The following is a 20,122-nucleotide window of genomic DNA, read 5'->3' on the forward strand; positions in this document are numbered from 1 at the left end:
TGGTGTGTGTGATTTTTCTCTGTATAAAGAGACATTTATATGCATAATGAACCTGAAGAAGAAAAATGTGTACAATACACTGCTGTGAGAAACAGTGATAGCAAACCAGGACCATTAGTGCCTGAAGTGGCAACGGTGCATCCAAACGTGCTCCCTAACTTACATGTCTCGCACTTAAACGTGGAATGCAGGGCATCATTTCTGTGGCCTGGCAGCTTTGCTGGGGCAGCAAATATTCCAGGCTTTGTGACTCAGCTGTGGGAGAGACAGTAGCAAATGGTTGGTTTTCTTTTTGGAAACACTTCCCAGTTCTTTCCAGTTCCCAGCCCCAAGCTGGAAGATGCAACCACTGTTTCATCTTCCACCATCTTCTCCCAACCCTGAGCATTCACTTCTGGTTTCTGTGTAGCAAAGTACCACTCACTTGCATGTTGGAACCTCTATACTCATGGAGAGAAGTAAGGGAGAATTTTATTCTGTTTTATTGCTCAAGTACAATATTTTTGTGTTGGAAACTGGTGACAATGACTAACAAATCTAGTAAAGAGAGTTGGATAATTTGAATGTTCTCATGTAGCAGAAATGGTAGAAAGCATTGTCCAGAGGACTATGACCCAAGGTATGGATTAGTCTGTTTGGTAAAGGTCAAGGTAGAATCAGCTGAAGGATTTCTGTTGAGTCCAATGGGGAAAATAGAATCTGGGACATGAACCTGTGGGTCCCCGGGATGCTGTGGAAAAAAAGGAAGAGTAATGCATTGTTTAGTTGTGGGGAACAAAAGTACACCACTGAAAAGACAAGCTAGAGTGTCAGGTCAAGAATACTACATCTTGGGGTTTCTTGTTACCATTTCTGTAAACATGTGGAATTTCAAGCACAGACCTGAGAAATAAAACGGGGCTGATTTGACATGGTACTTTTACTAGTTTCTTCCTAACAGAAACAGTCTGGCAAAGTTCAGAATAGTAGCTAATGGCTCAGGCAAAAGTGGATAATAAACATTGATCACGTTCACAAACTCTAAGTTGGACACATAAATCATTATTTTGGTGCTTGTACAGAAGTATCTCTGTCTCTACAAATGGATTTATGAAATCAATGTGTACAGAAGAATTCAGAACACCTCAAGGAAAAACCAGTGTTATTTACTAGCTGAAGGAAGCATATACATAGCTGAATTTAGGCACCGTGGTTAAAATATCTGAGTTGTGATATTAAAAGACAACGGTAGTTTTAAGGAAAACAACTTTATTTGCAGTATGTTTACATAAATACATTTTAAGAAAATCTGCAATTTGTTATTGAATGTAGGCTTTTACTGATTGGTCATATACCTAAAAACTTTGTATTTTCATTTTCTACTTGCTGAAAAAAATGTCCCAGGTTACTTGTCACAGTCAGAGCAGCTATGAATGTTGTTGAAAGTATTTAGGTTTGGATGAAATATGGAAGACAAAACTACTGTCTAGTGAATCATTACAATTTAGTGAGTTTTTGCAATTTTATGTCTCCTACATCTAAGCAATATGTCTGGCAAGATAATTTGAATTGAAATTTACAACTTGAAAACTTTGATTTACTCCTAAAAGAGACTAAAACCAGAAGATTAATCTTCCACTTAAGGTAATTTCTTAACCACATAATTTTGATTTCAGTTATCTTCCCATGGAGATGTATCAAATTGAATTCTCATTGGCCCTTGGTCTCTGAATCTAAAGAATCTGAAAAATGCAGTGGTTTTCTTTATTTGTTTTGGCTTAGGTTTTGTTTTGTGTTTTTTAAATGAACAGAAATTGAGCTTGAAAATTACCAGACTCAGATCAATACACGTTCTCTGAAGGGGTTCGCGTTCTCAGGAGGTTTTCTATTTTCCCTGTGATCTTGAGAGATGTAAAAAAAAAAAAAAAGTTAGAAGCTCATTTTCTGTCAGATTTTACCAATGAAAATGAAGGGAAAAAATTATTTTTATTTGCGTATTTTTTCTGTTTCTCATTATTTACGTAGGAAGCCTCAATTGTTTCACTTTCTGCCCTGAAAGTCTCGGGTCTGTAATAGAACCAGGAATCATGGAAAGGCTGGGAATCATGGAAACTCTGCAGGCCTGGCAGAGGAACTTAATGTCGTCTTCCTTCAGTTATAGATCTGCAGACACTAAAAAAACCTGCAGATGTTTACTGTGAGCCAAAGCTCACAGATCTGGCACTTTATTTCAGGCAAACTTCGCAGGTCACCTGAGGATGGTTCTGTAGTCAGTTGTTTTGATGAGGATATATTTTTTGTGCTCCTCAAAGCACAGTAGACAAACATAATCACACAGAGATTTCTCTGGGGCTTTCCTGTCTCCCCATCCCCTTTTAAAGTGTATCTTATACTTTAATCCTTTGTCTCTGTTTGGTTTGGTTTGTTTTGTGGCATCTCTGCTGGAAAGGAGCACGTGACATTCTGCCCTTTCCAATGCTCCTGCATTGCAGGATGACATTAGTTTCACATACGAAACACACATGGCAGTTCCATGAGTTATGTAAGGTAGGTCCTTATCTGGTGTACCCCAGAGTAATTCTGTCTACTTCAGAGAAGCTGTGGCAGTTTACACTGGCTGAGAGTGTAGCCAAATATCTCCTAAGGTTATCAGAAACTTTGGGTTTGCCTTGATCTGCCAAGCAGGGGAACGGGGGACAAACCTGAGAGTCTTAACCTTCAAGGTGACGTGTTTGAAATCAGCCATGTTCAAACCTTCTTGACACTCACACAAACTGTTGCCCTACAGCAATAGAAAGAACCTAGAAAAGAACCTGAGTATGAAAGGAATTGCAGTCACATAAAAGTAGCTTTTTTGCTTTTACTTCAGAATTGTCTTTGCTTTTGGGTGCTTATATCACGTGCTGATGACCTTGAGAGTAGATATACGAAGAGTTTTTCTTTCTTTGGATAGTAATAATTTTAACATGGCATTTCATTAGACAACTTTATTGAATAGTGATTCTAACAGGCTGCTGCCTCAGACAGGATAGTTTAAGCAGCGAATGAAGATTAAAGTCCACATTTGAAAGACATGACTTTTTAATTCTATCCTGGTTTTACTTATTGTACCCTCTCCAAAGCCAGTATTTCTTGTAGAAATGAAAATAGCACTATCTTTATGAAGTCTTAATATTATGAAAAATGAAGCATTTAATGACCATTTTTATGCTTTCACATCAAGAATTTTTCATTTATTTTCAAAGCTCAAAGTATCTTCTGCTGTGATAGCCAAGTAAGCTAACCACCTAGTGCTTCAAAGCATACAAAAGGGTACTAGGCACTGGGGTTTGTGATGAATTCAGTTCTTGTCATATACCACCTGCTATGGTATGTAACAGATCTGTAATGGGTTTCTTACCTTTTACTGTGCAGTAAATGGATTGATAGATTAGGTCTGAGACCAGTGAACCATGGAATCAGAGGTTTGCTGGAAGGAGTTTATTACTCTTCAATGTTATTCTTGGTCTGGTGTCAGCCAAGAGCGATGAGCTAGATTATCTGCAAGTAAACTGGATGCCAAAATCAGCATTCTCCTCATTTATCCACCTTAGTCTTCACAACATCTACTGGATGTATTATGGAGGTTATTAGAAGTGCCTGATGGAGACATTTTGTTTTGCTGCCTTTTAATTTGTCTACTAGTATTAGTTCTAATTACTAGACACTGAAGAGACTATTTCACTGTTTATTGCCACAGCAAATCAATTTGTTGTGCTATATGGACATGAAAAAAATCGGACTGGAGTGACATGGCTATAATTTGTGAACATTTTCTGTACCACCAGAAAAAGCATAGGTTGTCTTATCTTGGTTGATCAAGTGTAGAGAAAAACAGATGGGCCCAGAAAGTGCAGAAAGACAAAGTCATAACAAGGTTATAGTTCATGTTTTGTAACTTGCCTTGTGTAGTAATTATTCATAGATTACCTACAATGGCATAAAATTTCCAGCATGTCAGTGCAACTCAGTTGGAGTTCACAGCTGAAAGTACTGCAATTGCTACTGTTGTTATTTGTGGGATTAGGGGGAAAATATGTTTGAAAATTAATGCTATGGTTTGATTTCTGTTCTTTCAATTTCAAATTAGAATACTATAACCAGCATTTTGGGATCCAAGGGTTGGCATTTTCCTGAATTTACTTTCAATTAATAAGTGATCTGATTCCTTTAAATATAAGAAAGTATTTTGTTATGTTCAATAACCTGTGACAGTTTGTCATAGATTGCTAATTAGGTATAGTCCACATTTCATGTTGTCATACATGAAGTTGGATTTAAATGGTTATTGGACAAACATGACAATGTCACGAGCTCTAAGAAACAGGAATATGTAGGTTTAATTCCTTTTTATCTGAGTATTGCTGACAGCTACCATTAACTAAGATAAAAAAGATAAAGAAAACTGTGGACTAGATTATTTAGCAGAGATTTAAGGTGGAGGGTCTTGTGTCCTTGGCAAAGGAGAGTTGCTGAGATAGTGGAGAGCAGAATGAATGGCAATTAGTTATAAGTATTGCATATAAAAACCATAGAGATATTCAGAAGACTCTGATACACAGGCTCATACTACCATGGCAGAAAAACAAAACAAGTCTTTGGGGTGGGGGAATTTGTTTGCTTTGCAAAACGCTGGACAGCCAGATGAAGCAGAAAATTGTTTGGTGCATTGGTTTTGTGGAATGCTTTGGGTTTTTTCATTAATGGGAAGAAAATTAATTTAAATGAAACTTGAAAATATTGCACATACACTGTAAAGAAGTTTAAAACAAAGGCCAGAGAAACATGTGCCAAGATCAGGCCCTGAGAGGCTTGCAAGGAAACATGAAGTGTTAGATGCTCAGCAAATAAAAATATTCTATACATATTTTTAGTAACCTGTGTTAATCTTCCTCTAATAATACAGTCTTTACTGCAGCTTTGTCAGAGACTCTGTGGCTCATAAATATTCATCGTTTTAAAGAAATTGCGTAGTTTTTGTTTTAAAGTCAATATTGAGTTTGTTAATGAAAATGGCTCAGTTAATTAACTACATGGCATCCTAAACCAAACTTATATGAAACTCTTTCTTATGCTGATTGTTTTCATGAAGAAATGATGCATATGAATTAAGTTTTCCCTCTTCCGTTTTAAATTATTCTTTTGTACATCCCCTAGGGATGGTGATTTCGAGCAGATAAAACTTTCTCAACAGTGGTTGTAGTGCTGGTTTATGGAATCATTGTACAGTGTTATGGAAGTGTCAGTTATGATTTATCCATAAGTCTGGATTGAAATTTGCATTTAATAATTGTTAGGACTTTAAGTTTACTGCTTTATTTTCCAAGTCCTGCTTGAATGACATCAAAGCCTGCTTTCAGTCCATTTTGCTCTGGGTTGATTGCACTGTAGTCATCTGTCTCCTTTTTTCCTAATATTTGCATTTCTGTCCTCAGAAATGGCATGGTAAAGCAGAAGCAACTGTTTGTTTTACATTTAGTGAGGGAAGAAATTCATAAAGAATGTCTCCTCATTTCTTCAGACAGAGTACTTAATTTTTCTCTATGCAAACCCTTCTGAATGGTTTTAAACCTGGCACTACTGGTCATGCAGTGTTTGAAGCACAGTTACATGAATGCTTTGTATGTCCAGGGGACTCACCCAAGCAGGATGTGTGAGAGTAACATTGCTAACAGTCTTCACAGATACCCACAATACTCTTTTTGCTCATATTCATTGGAGCTTATTATAATTTGTTTTGCATTTCAAGATAGCTAAACCTTAACCCACTGTCAGATTCCTCAAGTTATGGATAGTTTGGTGAGGCAGCTAGCCAGAGAAACTAATGCCTTATCTAATATTGGGGGGAAAAAACCTGACAGGTTTTCATTGCTATTAAAATGTTGGAATTTGGGATTGCTTTTCTCTCCACTTGCCACTAAGAAAAGTCTCCATATTCATTTTTGACAAATTACGTGTTGAGGAGAGATGCATTTCTTTATCTGTATTCTCAGACAGTTGAGTAATATTGGCATTATTTTCTCTTTGATCATGTCAGTTAAACAGGGAATGAGGCTGACAGTAAGTTGTGAGAGAGAAGTGATATATTCAAAATCAGGCATTGGTCACTTGAGATATAGTATAAATCATTTCCGTGGCTTTCCTTATTTTATCAATAGTAACATAACCTATCAAGTTCATTCATTTGCAATAACATTTCTGACTGCTGAAAAACTATTTCCTGTTGTTTGTTCTTTCTTACTTACTGTCTTTACCTAATTAGTTTCAACTTTTTCATTCTGAGCATTGTTTCTGAGTTAAAGGATTGAGGATTGAGTTGTAACTCCACAACTGTTTTTTAATTGATGCTGCTTTAATTGAATCCACTTTCTGGATATGCATAAGGAATCAAATAGAACAGGGAAACACAATATGATTTTACATCAGGTGACATACTTTATAGAAATCCTTCCTCCATTTATACTTATTATTATGGTAAGGATTAGTTCTCCTTTCCATCTGCTCAGCTCTAATTTCTCCCACAGTGCACACACAGCTGTGCACAGACTGCACGGTAACTGTCTAAAGCTAAAGTGAGAAATAGCAATGGGAAACTGGAGCATGTGAAACAATCAAAGATACATACACTGCCAAGATGAGCATGTGTATAGTTTTGCCCCAAAGTGATCAGGTTGGGATAGACGTGGGAAGAACCGAGTAGTGTATCATTTAGGCTTCTTGGGAGGGAAGAGCTTTGAAGACATAAGGTTCAGGTGGAACAGAAATAAGCAATGCAAGTAGTTTTAGAATTCTTAAGGAGAAAAAATTAGAATATTTAGATGAAAATCTAGACTTTAAAAATATGCAATTATTCAAATTTCAGACTATTCTCATGTTTTGGAAGTGTTACCATTTTTATACTGGCAATTTTTGTGGTTTTTTTTCCGGTGTTTTAATGAAAACAGTAAAATTTTGAATACTCAAATAAGTGGAAATGTTCTGGTAGTTTCAGATTATAATAAAATTATATATTGTGAAGACTGATGTCAGTTGGTAAAATTAATCTCTTCTGCTGTTTTCCCATTTGGAGCTTAAATTTTTTCATTAATCTGTTACTAACTTCCAATTATTCTAACTTAATTAACACTTGAACTAAAGTACAAGATTTTAGATGTACCACATGCTTTGAGATTAATGTTTTGACACATATCATTGACGTGTCCTTTGATGTTGAAATCGAATTTGTTGTCTTTGAAGGAATAATCCATACTTTTGTTGTTTCCATTTGCAAATTTGTGTGTCTTTGGTTGCCAAGCAAGGCAAAGTTGAAAATATTTAATTTGTATGCAAAAGGCTAACCCAGATTTTTAGAAAGATGTACCAACTGAAGTTATCCTTTCTTCAGTGTTTTGTTTTTTTGTTTTCACCCTGCATTCCTTGCCAGGCTATTGCTTGTGTTCAGTCCTAGGCACATCTAGGGGAAACAGCTCATGTGTTTCCCCTGTTTTGAGTCTTCTGCAGGTGTTGCCTTGTGGCCACTGTTGTTATTGGTCTTCCCTCTCAGAGAAGGACATCAGCCCTTTGCTGATAAAATCTAGCAGTCTTTCTTAAATAGGAAGGAAAGAGATAAGATGCTAAAGGAGTAGACACTGGATAGTTACCCTGAGACAACAAATGAAGAAAAGGCAGATGAGGCCCAAAGAAAAGGATGTTGGAGTGGAGCACTATCCAATGCTCCCTCATCCCTGGAAACATCCAAGAATTTGCAGGAACGTGTTGAGAGAGCCCAGAGCCAGCAGGGCAGTGGGAAGCCTGTAGCTCCCACAAGCATTTGGATCCCACCCCAGAGCTGGAACTCTTGGAGCTGTGAATAACTAGCTGGAGAGACTGGCAGTGAAACGGGAGGGAAGGTTCTGGAGCATCCCATCGCTATGTGCTCCTCTGCCACAGGGAGGGCACCAATCTGAACAGCCAGTCGTGCCCATGCCCATTACTCTGTGGAGATTTTCCCAATTTATGCTTCTGGTGAGCTGCAGAATGAGCTCAGGAAACAAGCTGTCCCCAGGAGACAGAGTGCAGTAATACTGGGGCTTGATAGGCAGACTTGTAATTACCTGAAACACATCAGGCTCTAATTTGATTAGCAGCTTGACAGTTTGATGCCAATGCTTAAAAAACCCAACAAAACAAGAAAGCACGACAAGCTAGCAAATGAAATCCCTGATAACCAGAATCTAAGACTGATTCCCACACAATGCATGTGACACTTTGCCTGGTCTTAGGAAGTGTTGCCTTGTTAAATGCTTATTTGTGGTGCTAACCTCACTTTGAGCTCTGTCCTTTATTTATTTCCTGTTGTTCTTTTTATCTCTGTGTAAAATTAGATGACATGACATTTCTGTATATAATTAACTGATTCATATTGACATAGAGTTATTTATTTTTATATTAAAAATACTATAACCCTATATTTGTGCTATAATTTTAGAGCAGGAGTCAGTGCGTGAGAAGAGGCTGCATTTACTTAAGTCACAATTTACCTTTTACTATAGATGGGATAATTATGACTTCTCTTCCTGTGTGATTGTTTGTGAAAACAGCAGGTTGAAGTACAGTCTGTCACCAAAACACAATCACTCTTATTCTGCTGTTCTTCATTCAATATAGCTTAGTATATAATTAGTTACTTCCCCCCTTCCCTGCTCTCCCTGAAACCTCTACAATTTTTTCTTTCTCTGTCCTGTGACAGACCTAAAATGCTTCATTAATGTTGATTGGAAGCAGATTAATTTAAGTTTCAGATCTTCAGAAGTCAGGTTGGATTCTTACCTGCCTATGACTACCTATTTGCTTTCAGTTGTATTTCTGTGAAACTTGTTTGCATTAATATTAAAACTAGTAAACATTGGAGGTTAACATTCAAATTTGTAAGATAGATGAAGCTAATCTTGTATGAAATTAGGCCAAGGTGTGCATAGATAGTGAGTTAACACATGAGGGAAATGAATGCATTTTTAATTGTTTTCTTTCATTTCTGGGACCCTTTTAGAAAAGCAGAGTTTTTATTATGTTTCAAAAGATTAGGAAGATGGAATAAGTCATTTGATTCATGTTTTTATTAAATGGGATATTATGGGGTGACTATAGTGAACAGTGGAGACAATGGAATATATGGCAAATCAACTTCTTGACTTACAAATGTCTTAGAATTATCAGGGTTGGAAGAGACCTTTAAGATCATCGAGTCCAAGCATTACCCTGGCACTCCACTGAAGTACATTTCACTTGAATATGGTCTAATAATCCTGTGGAGAGTGTATGCAGAGGGGTTATTTTGGTGTGAACGAATCAGTATTATCAGCCTGAATTGTAAAGAAATGTGTCATGAGCCAGTTGTGTTCTTTCCATTCCCTTAACTGGGGATTGTTCATTTTAGTAACATCCATTGCTTTCATGACTCTGAGTTTAGATTTATTGTCCTCTGAAAAATTTCATCCTTTGGATTAGAAGTTAGTACAGAGCACTAGTTCTTCTGTAGCTGGGCAATCTGATAGCAAAGCTTCCATCAATGCAGCTTAACTTTATGGGGATTTATATTTTATCATGTGTCTCAGAAACATCATGTTTTGCCACTTTGAAGAGGGTCACTTTGGTAAAAATGTCCTTAAAAACAGTGAACATTGGGAAAATCTTATTTTTCATTATATGGTAAACTTGCCACATTTCTTGGCCTATTTTTACTCATAAACTGCCATTGTTTTGTATCTCTGCCCAGGCCCTGTATTTGCTGTTATGAATTTTTTATTTTTAAAGTACAGATGGTTTCTCCCCTAGTCTATATTTGCAATGTTGCCCATTGTGTAGTATTGTCACACCTCACCTCTCTGGCTCTAGAAAGCAATCTGGGAAGGACAGCATGGAGCTCTGTGTTGGCTTATTTCAGTCCAACCTGTTCCTGCATTTACTCCAAGTGCTTCAGTGCTGGTGGATTTGAGCTATGCCATTCACTGATTCTTAATTTCTAATGTTGTTGGCACAGAAGAATATGCTTAGTTAAAAACCTGACTGCTTTGAATGCAAATCAGAGAACCAAGTTGCCTGATCAGAATTGATGATGTATTTCTTCCTTCCTTTTCTTCACTGTATGCATCTGCTTATGCATATTTGGACCCAACTGGCAATTCTAAACACCTTGTAAGAAAACACAGGCTTATAAATATCTCCATTCAAGAGGTCAAGAAAGGTTAGATATCATTCAAATGATCAATTTTATATTTTCACTTTGCTTTTCCTGATTAAAAATTGACCTTTTAAAATAGCTTAGTATACTGGGAGAACAATTTTTTGCCAAATAATTGAGAAGCCTGATGCTAAGGTTTGATTATTTTTGTATTATTATTTGGGGTTGGTTGGGGGTGTGTGTGTGTTTTGGTTTTTGCTGGTTTTTTAGGACAGTTTGTTTCAAATGATTTGCAAGATACCTACCATAATAGTATGATTGGTGAGTCTACTCTTTCTTTCTTTCTACCACTATATAAAACTTGTATTTTAATATTTTATATAAGTGTATATGTGTGTAGTGTTAAATTGGTTTGTGTTTATTTGGTTGTTTCTTTTTTCACCAAAACAACAGCTTCTGGTATTTTTTCAGGTGTCCAAAGATCTTCCAGAGAAACAAAAAGAAATAGAGATTTTACTAAAGGATTTCATTGAACTTGATCAACAGCTAAATCAGGTGATATTGTGGGTAACACCTGTCAAGAACCAGCTGGAGCTTTATAACAAAGTGGGTCAGCCAGGAGCCTTTGATATTAAGGTAAATGTTTTTCTATTTTGAAAAATACTGGAATATTTAGTGGTTGAAAAGTCAGTTGCAGCATTAGCACACAGTTTTTATTAATGATATAAATTTGAGACAGAAGTCAGCAATAGGCCTCAGAGTTCTGTGAATTAAGGGAAACTTTTATTCTTTTTCATTAAATGATTTCTAGTGATAGAGCAGATTAGAATCAATGTTTCCATGATGAAATATAAATATAATCTCTTTTTTTTGCCAGCCCATATACATGAAACATTAGACCCAAAAATTGGTACATGAAATTTTAATTCAAAGCAAACTCAAATGCAGACTATCAGTGCTGGACAATTTACGTTATTCATTAAAGCTAATATGGCTACATGAAAATCAGAATAGTTAGGACCAGATTCTCATATTGGAAGGAAAGATATTTAACTGCAGAGGTAACATTCCAGGAATCAATAAAGTTGATTGTCTCGTAATTGTGAGAAAAATATTTGTCATCTGCTCCTTTCTATGTATTTAAGTATAAAAAAATGCCTTTGTGTGGGCTGAGTGAGGCCAGAGACATCAAGGATGAAACCCACTGATTTGAATCAACTGGCTGTGTGTGCACTTAGACCTCTTGGCCTTGCATTTTGTCTGTGCATATAGAATCTTCACATAAACTGGGGAAATATTTAGTGTACAAGAGCTAATTAAAGTCTGTGAAATTACAGGTTATAGTAACTCAGCATCTTGTTCAGCTAGGTAAAGCACTGAGTTTTGTGTTGATTTGATGATGGAATTTTCAGTGGAAAAAGAACAAATATATAAATGTTCAAAACTGTTCTTGTCTTGCATGGAGTGGAATAATCCCTGCTCCTGAAGATGTGTGGTTTTGCTAAGCATGTTTATTATATTCATGTTAATATAGTTTCTTTTAAGGAACTGTTTTAATGGCCAAACTCTTTTGATGTCATACAATCCCATTATATAAAATAGTGAATCTCAAGTCCTGTTGCAGTCCTATAATTGACAGAATGAGTTCAGCAATGACATTCATTCCCTTTCTAGAAGATAAAATTAGTATAACTCTTTGCAAATGTCTGTATATGTACTGAATGACTGATGGAATTTTGCTTTCAAGAAAATTATGTATCCTTATCTCCTTTATTTTAACAAAAAAGTTTAGATGATTCACCCATTTTTTTCTTGTGTTTTTCTATTCTATTTCCTTTAATTCCAGAATTACTCCACCAGTGAAGTTTATATACAATAGAAGCAGGACTAAATTTCCGTAAATTATAGGAGTATTACTTTTCATGCTGCTTGTGAATTAAATGTTCTACTTGGCTCTTTCAGTACTCTTATGGTGATATGACTTGAATATTTCTGAAAAACTCTGGAAAGAACAGAAAAAAATTTTTAAAAGCAAGTTTCTTGCTTTTTTACTTATCTTTAGCAAATTTCAGCTACAGCAATGTTTGGTAGCTGAAATTAAAACTTGATACACTAACCAAAGCTTATCTGACATACTAATTAGGATTGTTCTGGAAGAATTTCCAAAATACAGTGATTTACTTCCCTCAAAACTCTGGTAACCTTTACTTCTGGCATGCAGCTGTAATCTGATAACTGTCATTGCAGTTTGCTCCCTAAATCAAGGGGTATAATAAATGCAGATCCTTATCAGATAATCTGATTTAACCTTTTGCATAATATTGATCTATATAATACATGCATAATAAGTATATCAAGGGGAATATCTGTGAATTTCACTAGCATGATTCATACTGATAACTTTCAATTTATGTGAATTAATACTAATTTAAGAGCTCATACTTTCTTCTACCTCTGCAAAAAATCAGCTGTTAAAGGTGAGAGGTCCCTTAAATTTACATTGACTTAGAAGAAAAATTAAATCAAATCTCCAGCAGTGTTAACCTTTAATGATGGCACAAAAGTAATTCTATGAGAGTAACAAAGGTGCAACCGAAGGAGAAATTATGGCACGTTGTTACAGAGAACTTCATAAAAAGTTAGACTTTTAAGACCCAAATACATAACTTGTTTTGGTGACAGGTAGATCTCTGCAGCCTCCCTAAATCCTGGATTTCAAAATCCCATTAGCACAGAAGCCATAATGCAGGTACTTGCCCAGCAAGATACTATCATTTATTTAAGAAAATGATCTTTCTGTGCCCTCACATTTACTGACCCTTCATTACAGAGGCATTTGCAGGTGAATAATTACACAGCGTCGTATCAGCCTCCTCCAGCCCTGCAGGATGGTTGCAGATGTTTCATACCAGTTGTTTCCTAGACTTGTAGCCAAAGTTAAGTACAAGACTAACTAGTGGGAATGGCTCTTTTCTGCTTCACTGTAATGCAGTTAGGAAACAGGAGAACAGGAGATGCAGCCATAAAGATTGGACAACTCCAGCACATTCCTTGGTCACCCACGTGGAGTAAGAGCTTGTGGTGCCCAAGGAGTGTGCTGGGCCATGTCTGCAGTCCTGCAATCCCTGGAATATTTTGTCTTGTTTCTTAGCTTCTGAAGTATGTACATATGCCAATTTAAAAAGCTGCAAAAATGTTTAACAAAATACGAGCACTGTGAAATTGTTGAAACAATCTTTTTAAGGTTATTTAGTCCTCAGAAGCATATTGTCCTTCACAGCAGCATTTATTATCAGATATATTCCCTGCTGAATTGAAAATTTTGTTTTCTTTCACCCCATTCTGCCTTCATAACTCTGCACTTATTTTAAAGAATTACACTAAGGCTCAGGAAACCCTAATATATTTCATGCCAGTATGATTTGTCTTCATGGTTCTCTTGACCATCATTTAGAGGCTGCAGTGCCCCAGTTGGGACACAGACCTTCAGTTAGGCACAGTAATCTTTAGTAGTGTTGTCAGAAGAATCACACTTGGGCTTTAATAACTCATTTCTCAATATCAGTAGGCAAAGGATTCTTCATTCTCAGGATCTAGAAAGCATCTGTACAGGTATTAGCTCCACTCATGATACCAATCCTAAATTACAGTTTCATTCTATAAACAGTCGAAGATCTTTTTTTTTTATTTAAGAAACTGTCCAAATAAATCATCACTGATGTGCATACTTGCAAGCTGCAAATTTAAAGTATTAGGATAGATCTTGGCTCTTTTAAAGTGTTGAATATTTTTCACCGCATTGACATAATCTTCATTTTCAATAATAGCATCATACAGATTGCTCCTGTGAAATACGTGTGTATATGCATGGGGAAGGCATGAAAGCTGCGTCTCTAAGAATGTCTTGACTCCTCTGGTAGTTATGAACACTGGAACACTTCCAGGTTTGCAGTATAGCAGTTTCTAATGTATCTAAAATATATTTCATATTATGCCTTTTACAACTCTATGGACTTTTCTAGTTTTCCAAGCTTAACAGTATGACTCTCTCTGCATTCATTTTTTGACCTGGATTTCCCCTCATACTGATAGCTATTTTGCATGTTTCAGTATTCAGACTTCACAAACTTAGATGTTATCATTGTGAATTTTCAATTTTACAAAATGGTGCAAAGAAAATACTCTAAAAATCATCTACATTCTAGCACAGAAGAAGGCTGAAGTAGGTGACAGTACAGCTTTGTTTGCAGTACAGCTCCTGCCAGCACTGGTGTCTCACTGTGGGTGTCAGAGCCACAGTCCCTGGGTACTCAGGGCAGGAGGCACCTCCAGCCTGGACGTGCTGAAATCAGCTCTTGCTGTGTGCTGTGTTTGTATGTGCTGGGACTTTTTGTTACCAGCAGTTCTCAATACTCCTGACTGTCTGGAGCCCATTTGCCTGGTCCTGCTCTCAGTTTATGTTGAAAGACTTTATTTTCCCTAGCAGGTTTTCTTTCTTTGCCAATAAAAATCCCCAGCTAACAATGTGCATTTTCTGACTCCTGAGCATTCCAATGTAATGGTTTTGCTGGTTGTATTTTTCATTTTTTCATAGAAGTAAACCTGAATCCTAGGAAGTAATAGCTGCTTTTCAATGGTTAATGCAAACATATCCTCTCAGTGCAAAGCTGAGGTCCTGCAGGATAACGTGGGTGATATGAGAAACTTCTCTCTATGGCTGAATTTTGACAGAAGGAAGTTTTATTGAGCCTTCTCAGATCTGCCTGGTTCTGGATCCCAGCACTGTCTCTGGTTTTGCCTTGCTTGTTGGGCTCTCTGGGGGTAGCTTTGCTTCTTTCAAGTCTTTTGCAGTTTCATAGTATTTTGATATATATATCCCAGGGTGTTTTGGCAGTTTTCTGGGGGCTAAAAATGTATGGGGATGTGTATATCCATCTAACAACAGGAGACACTAGATTAACAGCAGAGCAAGCCTTGTAGCAGTTACTGAGGTGTGGGTATGTACAGTCCTCTAATAGGATGGTCTCCACTTTCCTTTTTAACCTAGACATCATTAACAAACATTCTGCCAGGTATTCTTTTTGTAAAAAATGTTAATATAAACAAGAGCCCCTAAAACAAGTCCACATATACTGTTGGAACGTTCAAATTTTCTATGAAACCTGTATACAGAAACAGTTACAGCTATTGCATGGTGTATGGCAACTCTGAGCAGACAACTAACTATTTGTTGTCTCCAGGATATGCATAGAATTAACATAGTTGGTTCAATAAAGAGTCAGAAGATACTGCTCTGCTAATCCAGTCACACTTGCTTTATAAAGTCATCCTTTCAGTTTTCTGGATTTTTCACTTGAACTGCAGCACTCCTTTCTCAAAAATAATAATAATTTAAAAAAAACCCAGCCCAACCCAAACCAACCAAGACTAGTTTCAAATTTCCACATACAGACAGTCATCCACATCTTGCGGTAAATTACTTCAACAGTTGAGTTAAAAACCTGTGCATTTTCCCTCAGCTGAGTTTACTTAGCTTCATCTTTTTGTCACTGCTTTGTTTGCCAAACTAGAGAGAGGTCCAATGCTGCATTAATGGACAGTAATCGAGTTCTTTCCTAAACTCTGTTTGGTCACCATCAGTACTGTTGTTCTAAGAAAACAAATATGGAGTATCTAATTAGTATTAGTTCAAAAAGCAATTATTGTTGTGGTCAACATGATTGTTTTTCTGGTCCTGATAATGATGTGGTTATCTTTAATCACAAGCTTATTTTGGCTAAGTCAGATAATCAGAGTCTGAGTAAGTGGCAAATGTTGCTATAATGGAAACTCTAGTTGTTTCTGCATTGTTTCCTTAATGGGATGTTTCAAGACCTACATGAGCACTTTGAAATGTGTTTCTTTTGGTCCAGCCATCCACATTTAATACACTTAAATCTTTTTGGGATATGTTACTCTGGACACTTTGAAAGGCTTTGTCTATGGCTTCAGCAATCTGTGACACTCCACAGTTATGGCCAAAGAACTTGTGCAAATGCTGACCTTTATATCCTCCTACTGAGTGTTCTACTGAGATGTGTTTGCTGCACCTGCAAGAAAAAGAAGGGGAATCTTGGAAGGGAGGGTAACAAGCTATGCTTCACTAGTTGGCAGCTTAAGAAAATACCTTCAGAAATTTCAACAACTTTTGCTCGTAATTCATCCCAGGTTTGTTTTCCTCCTAGTATTTATTTCCTCATAGCCCTATTTGGTCCCAATTCCATGTGTGATAGGACCCCAAGTCATGGAGAATTGTGATTAGAGATTTGCAGACATTTTGCTTACAGGAGAAACCTAGAAAGCTTCAAAGAACAGTAAGATTCAGAAATCAGGTTCCATAATAACAGAACTAGAATAACAGGGCTCTCTTAAGTATATAAAACCCAAAAGGACTGGATAAGACAGACCAGACCAGAAGTAAAAGCTTTCGTATCAGAACCTACTGCAACTGTGACTAAGATAAAATTAACATTCTGCAATCTGCTTCAGTCAGATTGCACTTTTTAAATGTAGTCCATGCAACATTTGTGGTGTGCTAAGACTTTAGAAAAATACTTCCAGTGGGAGTTAAAGATGTGTTTTTCGCAGTCAAAAAAGAATCACTTCTTTCTAATACATATGCACGTACTAAGGATGTTATGTTGTGTTGTGATGTAGTCAACAAGATACCATGAGCTAAAATTATTTTTAGAAACACAAATATGTAAAGAATGAAAAGTATATTGTCTAGTAAGGTAAGAAAAGCTTACAAATTGAACAAAACCGTAGCCATGGAACTAAATTCACAAGACCTGTGTTCCTAACAGATAGTGTCAGCCACAGTGCAGGACACATCTTTGTGTTGAAAAATTCAAGGAGTGAAACTCAGGCAAAGAAATACCATCAAAAAGGATTTTTACCAGACACTCACTGTCTGTCTAGCAAGTTAGTATCAAAGTCTTGCACATATAGTCCATAAATCTGAAACTTCCCAGAGATCCAGAGCAAACCAAAGGCATTTGTCCCAAAGCATTCTACTGTCCTTAGCTCCTCACTCCTCAAGGAGAGACTGTTTTCATAGGACTATGCAGAAAAGGTAATAAATCCTCAATATAAAACATATATGCACTGAATGGAAAAATCAGACAAATTCAGAAAGATGGCAATTAAAAATGAAAGTAATGTTTCTTCCTCTGAAGCTTCTGTCCTTTAGCATCTAAAAGCACACGGTACTAAGAGAGAGCTTGTAAAGTTATTGGGACTTCCCTTATTTTCCTGCAAGAATTTCCCATTATGTTTTTCTGCCACATTTCCTTCTTCTGTGTCAGCTCTCCTGGGTTTGTTATTTTCTCTTTTCTATTATGCACTGAAAATAAGAGAGGGTCTGTAGTCTTGGTGGAACAGGAGCAGCTGTGTCATCCTGTGTCCTGTCCAGTCTCAAAATAAAATATTCTGAATCATGTCAAATCTCAAAGATTTTTTTCTTACTGCACCTTTTTGCAGTCCAACTGGATGATTAACTGTGCTTTATCGGCATATGACCACCATAGCCAAATTACTTTCATATGCCCTATCTGCAGGTCATGTCTTTACAGCTAATAATTTCATCTATCTTCAGTACCTCCAGGAAATTTCCTTTTCAGGACAGACAGCTGCAATGGATAGATAGTGATTTCTCTGCGTGGGGAAAAAATTACTATATTTCATCTCCTCTAGAAGTACAGGAGAAGCTCACAAATTTCTGATAGCCAGCAGGAAAATGTGCTTTGGAGAAAACATTCTCTCACTCTGCATAGTGGTAGAGTTTGCTATTTCAGGCACTTTGCATGGCTTAAATTTGGGGATCTTCTTAGTTCCATTTCTTTGAGAAGGATTTCCTTTTTCTTTTCTTTCTTTCCCTTTTCCACTACCAGTAATAAGAGATATTGCAGGGAGAGGAATGATGAAAAATGAGCCAAGTCTTTAGAGACAGGGTGTCTGCATATTTTACAAACTGCACAAAAGCTGCACTTGTGGGTTTAGAAAGTAGTTATGAACTTTAAAATCAAAATGTTGCATTATTAGAAGGAAGAGGTCCTTTATGTAGTGTTCTTTCCTGTGTAAGTTTCTTCTCCTCTAAAGTATTTAAAAGATTGTTCACATAGGTCAAGAACTATAGTTGTATCAATTTTCCAGTCTCTCTTTGAAATCAGGTGACTGTTGTTTGCATAATTTACTTTAAAAAGCTGGTCGAATCTCACAATATTATTTTCCCCATTAAAATCTCTTTTAACATTGTCTTTGGATCATACTTTGAGTCTCACACTTGTGCAAGACCAGTCAGTTAATGTAATATGGGGAAGAATGGTTAATTTATTTACTCATTAAAATAGCATTTATAAGAGGCAGGTGCATAAAGTTCTTTGTCCACTAGTTACAGAATATTTTTAGCAGTAAAGCAGTTTTACACTAAGCTTCTCCACAGACCACTAATGGAATAGTCTTTAAATTGAATTACTTGGAGGGGGTTTTGTGCTTTTTTTTTAAAGGTGAAATTAAATTTTTTAACTTAGATGCTCACAGAGTGTTTTCTTTCTATATAGAGTTAAGTAAAATATTCAGGACTATATCGAACATTTTTGTCTGTTATGTAGAAAAGAACAGAGATCATCTTTGCTTGAATTTTATCAAAATTGATTAAAGTCTTTATTCAGCAAGTTTAAGTACTAATAAATGCATTTTTCCCCTCGTGGATGACGTTCCACCTCAATATGGGCACAGAGCTGTTAATAGTGTACCTTGGATGTGTTCTAATAATATTGTATAAATATCTAAAGTGACTACTGAGAATGCCATTGGCTGTACTCTCTGACCTACTATCAAGATGTAATGCTTACTGTGGTGCAGCTGAACTTTGATAGATTTTAATTAAGTCTCCTCTGACCATTATTCTTTGTGGTAGTTTCGCTTGTTAGTCTGCTCTGTGAATGGGAATGTGCAGAGCTGAGTCAAAGATAAAAATGAGGTCACTTATTTAGAACCAGAATTCTTGAAAATGGGAATAGAACCACATTTCCTATCCTTTTTTTTTTTTGCTTGTGAGGAAAAATTGAGGCATTCAGAACCTCACCCTTTATTTATAGCTTTTCCCCTAATGTCTGGGAATAGTAACCTGAAAGATAGGTGTGAATATTTCTATGGACCTTGCTGGAACTTCTCATTTATGGCTGCTAAGAAAGAAAGAAAGAAAGAAAGAAGGGTAGTGACTCCCTTCTGAGGGGAACTGAGGGCCCTCAGTGTGCCAACCAGACCCATCCCACAGGGAAGTCTCGTGCCTCCCTGGGGCCCAGACAGGAGATACTCCCAGGAGACTCCCTGGACTGGTTCAGCCCTCTGATTATTACCCAGTTCTGTTCGTCTAGGTCGGCACTGACAAGGAGGGAAGTCCTAGGTTCTAATTAAGATTCCATTTTTGCATTGTATTTCATCATGAAGACACAGGTTTAATCACTGTGAGCTTCTTCTACTGTCCCCACAAAAAACACCCCATGAACATAATCTCATTGGGAAATTGATGCCAAAAGTTTTTCCAGTGTTACCAGAGAAGGTGAATCAGTGCTCGCAATTCTTAATATAGACCAATAGAGAGTCTGAAATGCTGCAGATACATTTATAGATAGCTGACTGGGCCTCCTAATATATGTGCAGCATATGTCAAACAGCCTGTCTGTGTCTGCTAGGATAGTTACCATCTCCTGAAATAACATATGCCAAGCCATCAAACTTTATCTTCCATTGGCATACACACCAGAGGTTTACTCAATATATTGGTTTCAGCTAGGGAGTATGAATTTTCTAAGTTCTGAGCTATATCAACAGACTTTCATAGTCCAGATGGGGCTGTAGACAAGTCCTTGCCATTTTTTCAGCCTGTAACTTTGTTCAGCA

The 20,122-nt window shown here is 36.8% G+C and overlaps 1 protein-coding gene across 1 annotated transcript in view; it reads left to right on the forward strand.

Moving 5' to 3' along the window:
* The window catches only part of LOC103798201 (dystrophin-like), a gene marked incomplete at its 3' end in the record, with an annotated part of 308,111 nt that overhangs the window by 237,949 nt on the left and 50,040 nt on the right, over positions 1-20,122 (forward strand). The window contains exon 38 of the mRNA XM_009070449.1: positions 10,649-10,813. Coding sequence (XP_009068697.1) covers positions 10,649-10,813 — 165 coding nt within the window. The remainder of the gene's footprint in view (positions 1-10,648; positions 10,814-20,122) is intronic.

Source organism: Acanthisitta chloris, unplaced genomic scaffold (genome assembly GCF_000695815.1).
Source record: "Acanthisitta chloris isolate BGI_N310 unplaced genomic scaffold, ASM69581v1 scaffold4572, whole genome shotgun sequence".
NCBI lineage: Eukaryota > Metazoa > Chordata > Aves > Passeriformes > Acanthisittidae > Acanthisitta > Acanthisitta chloris.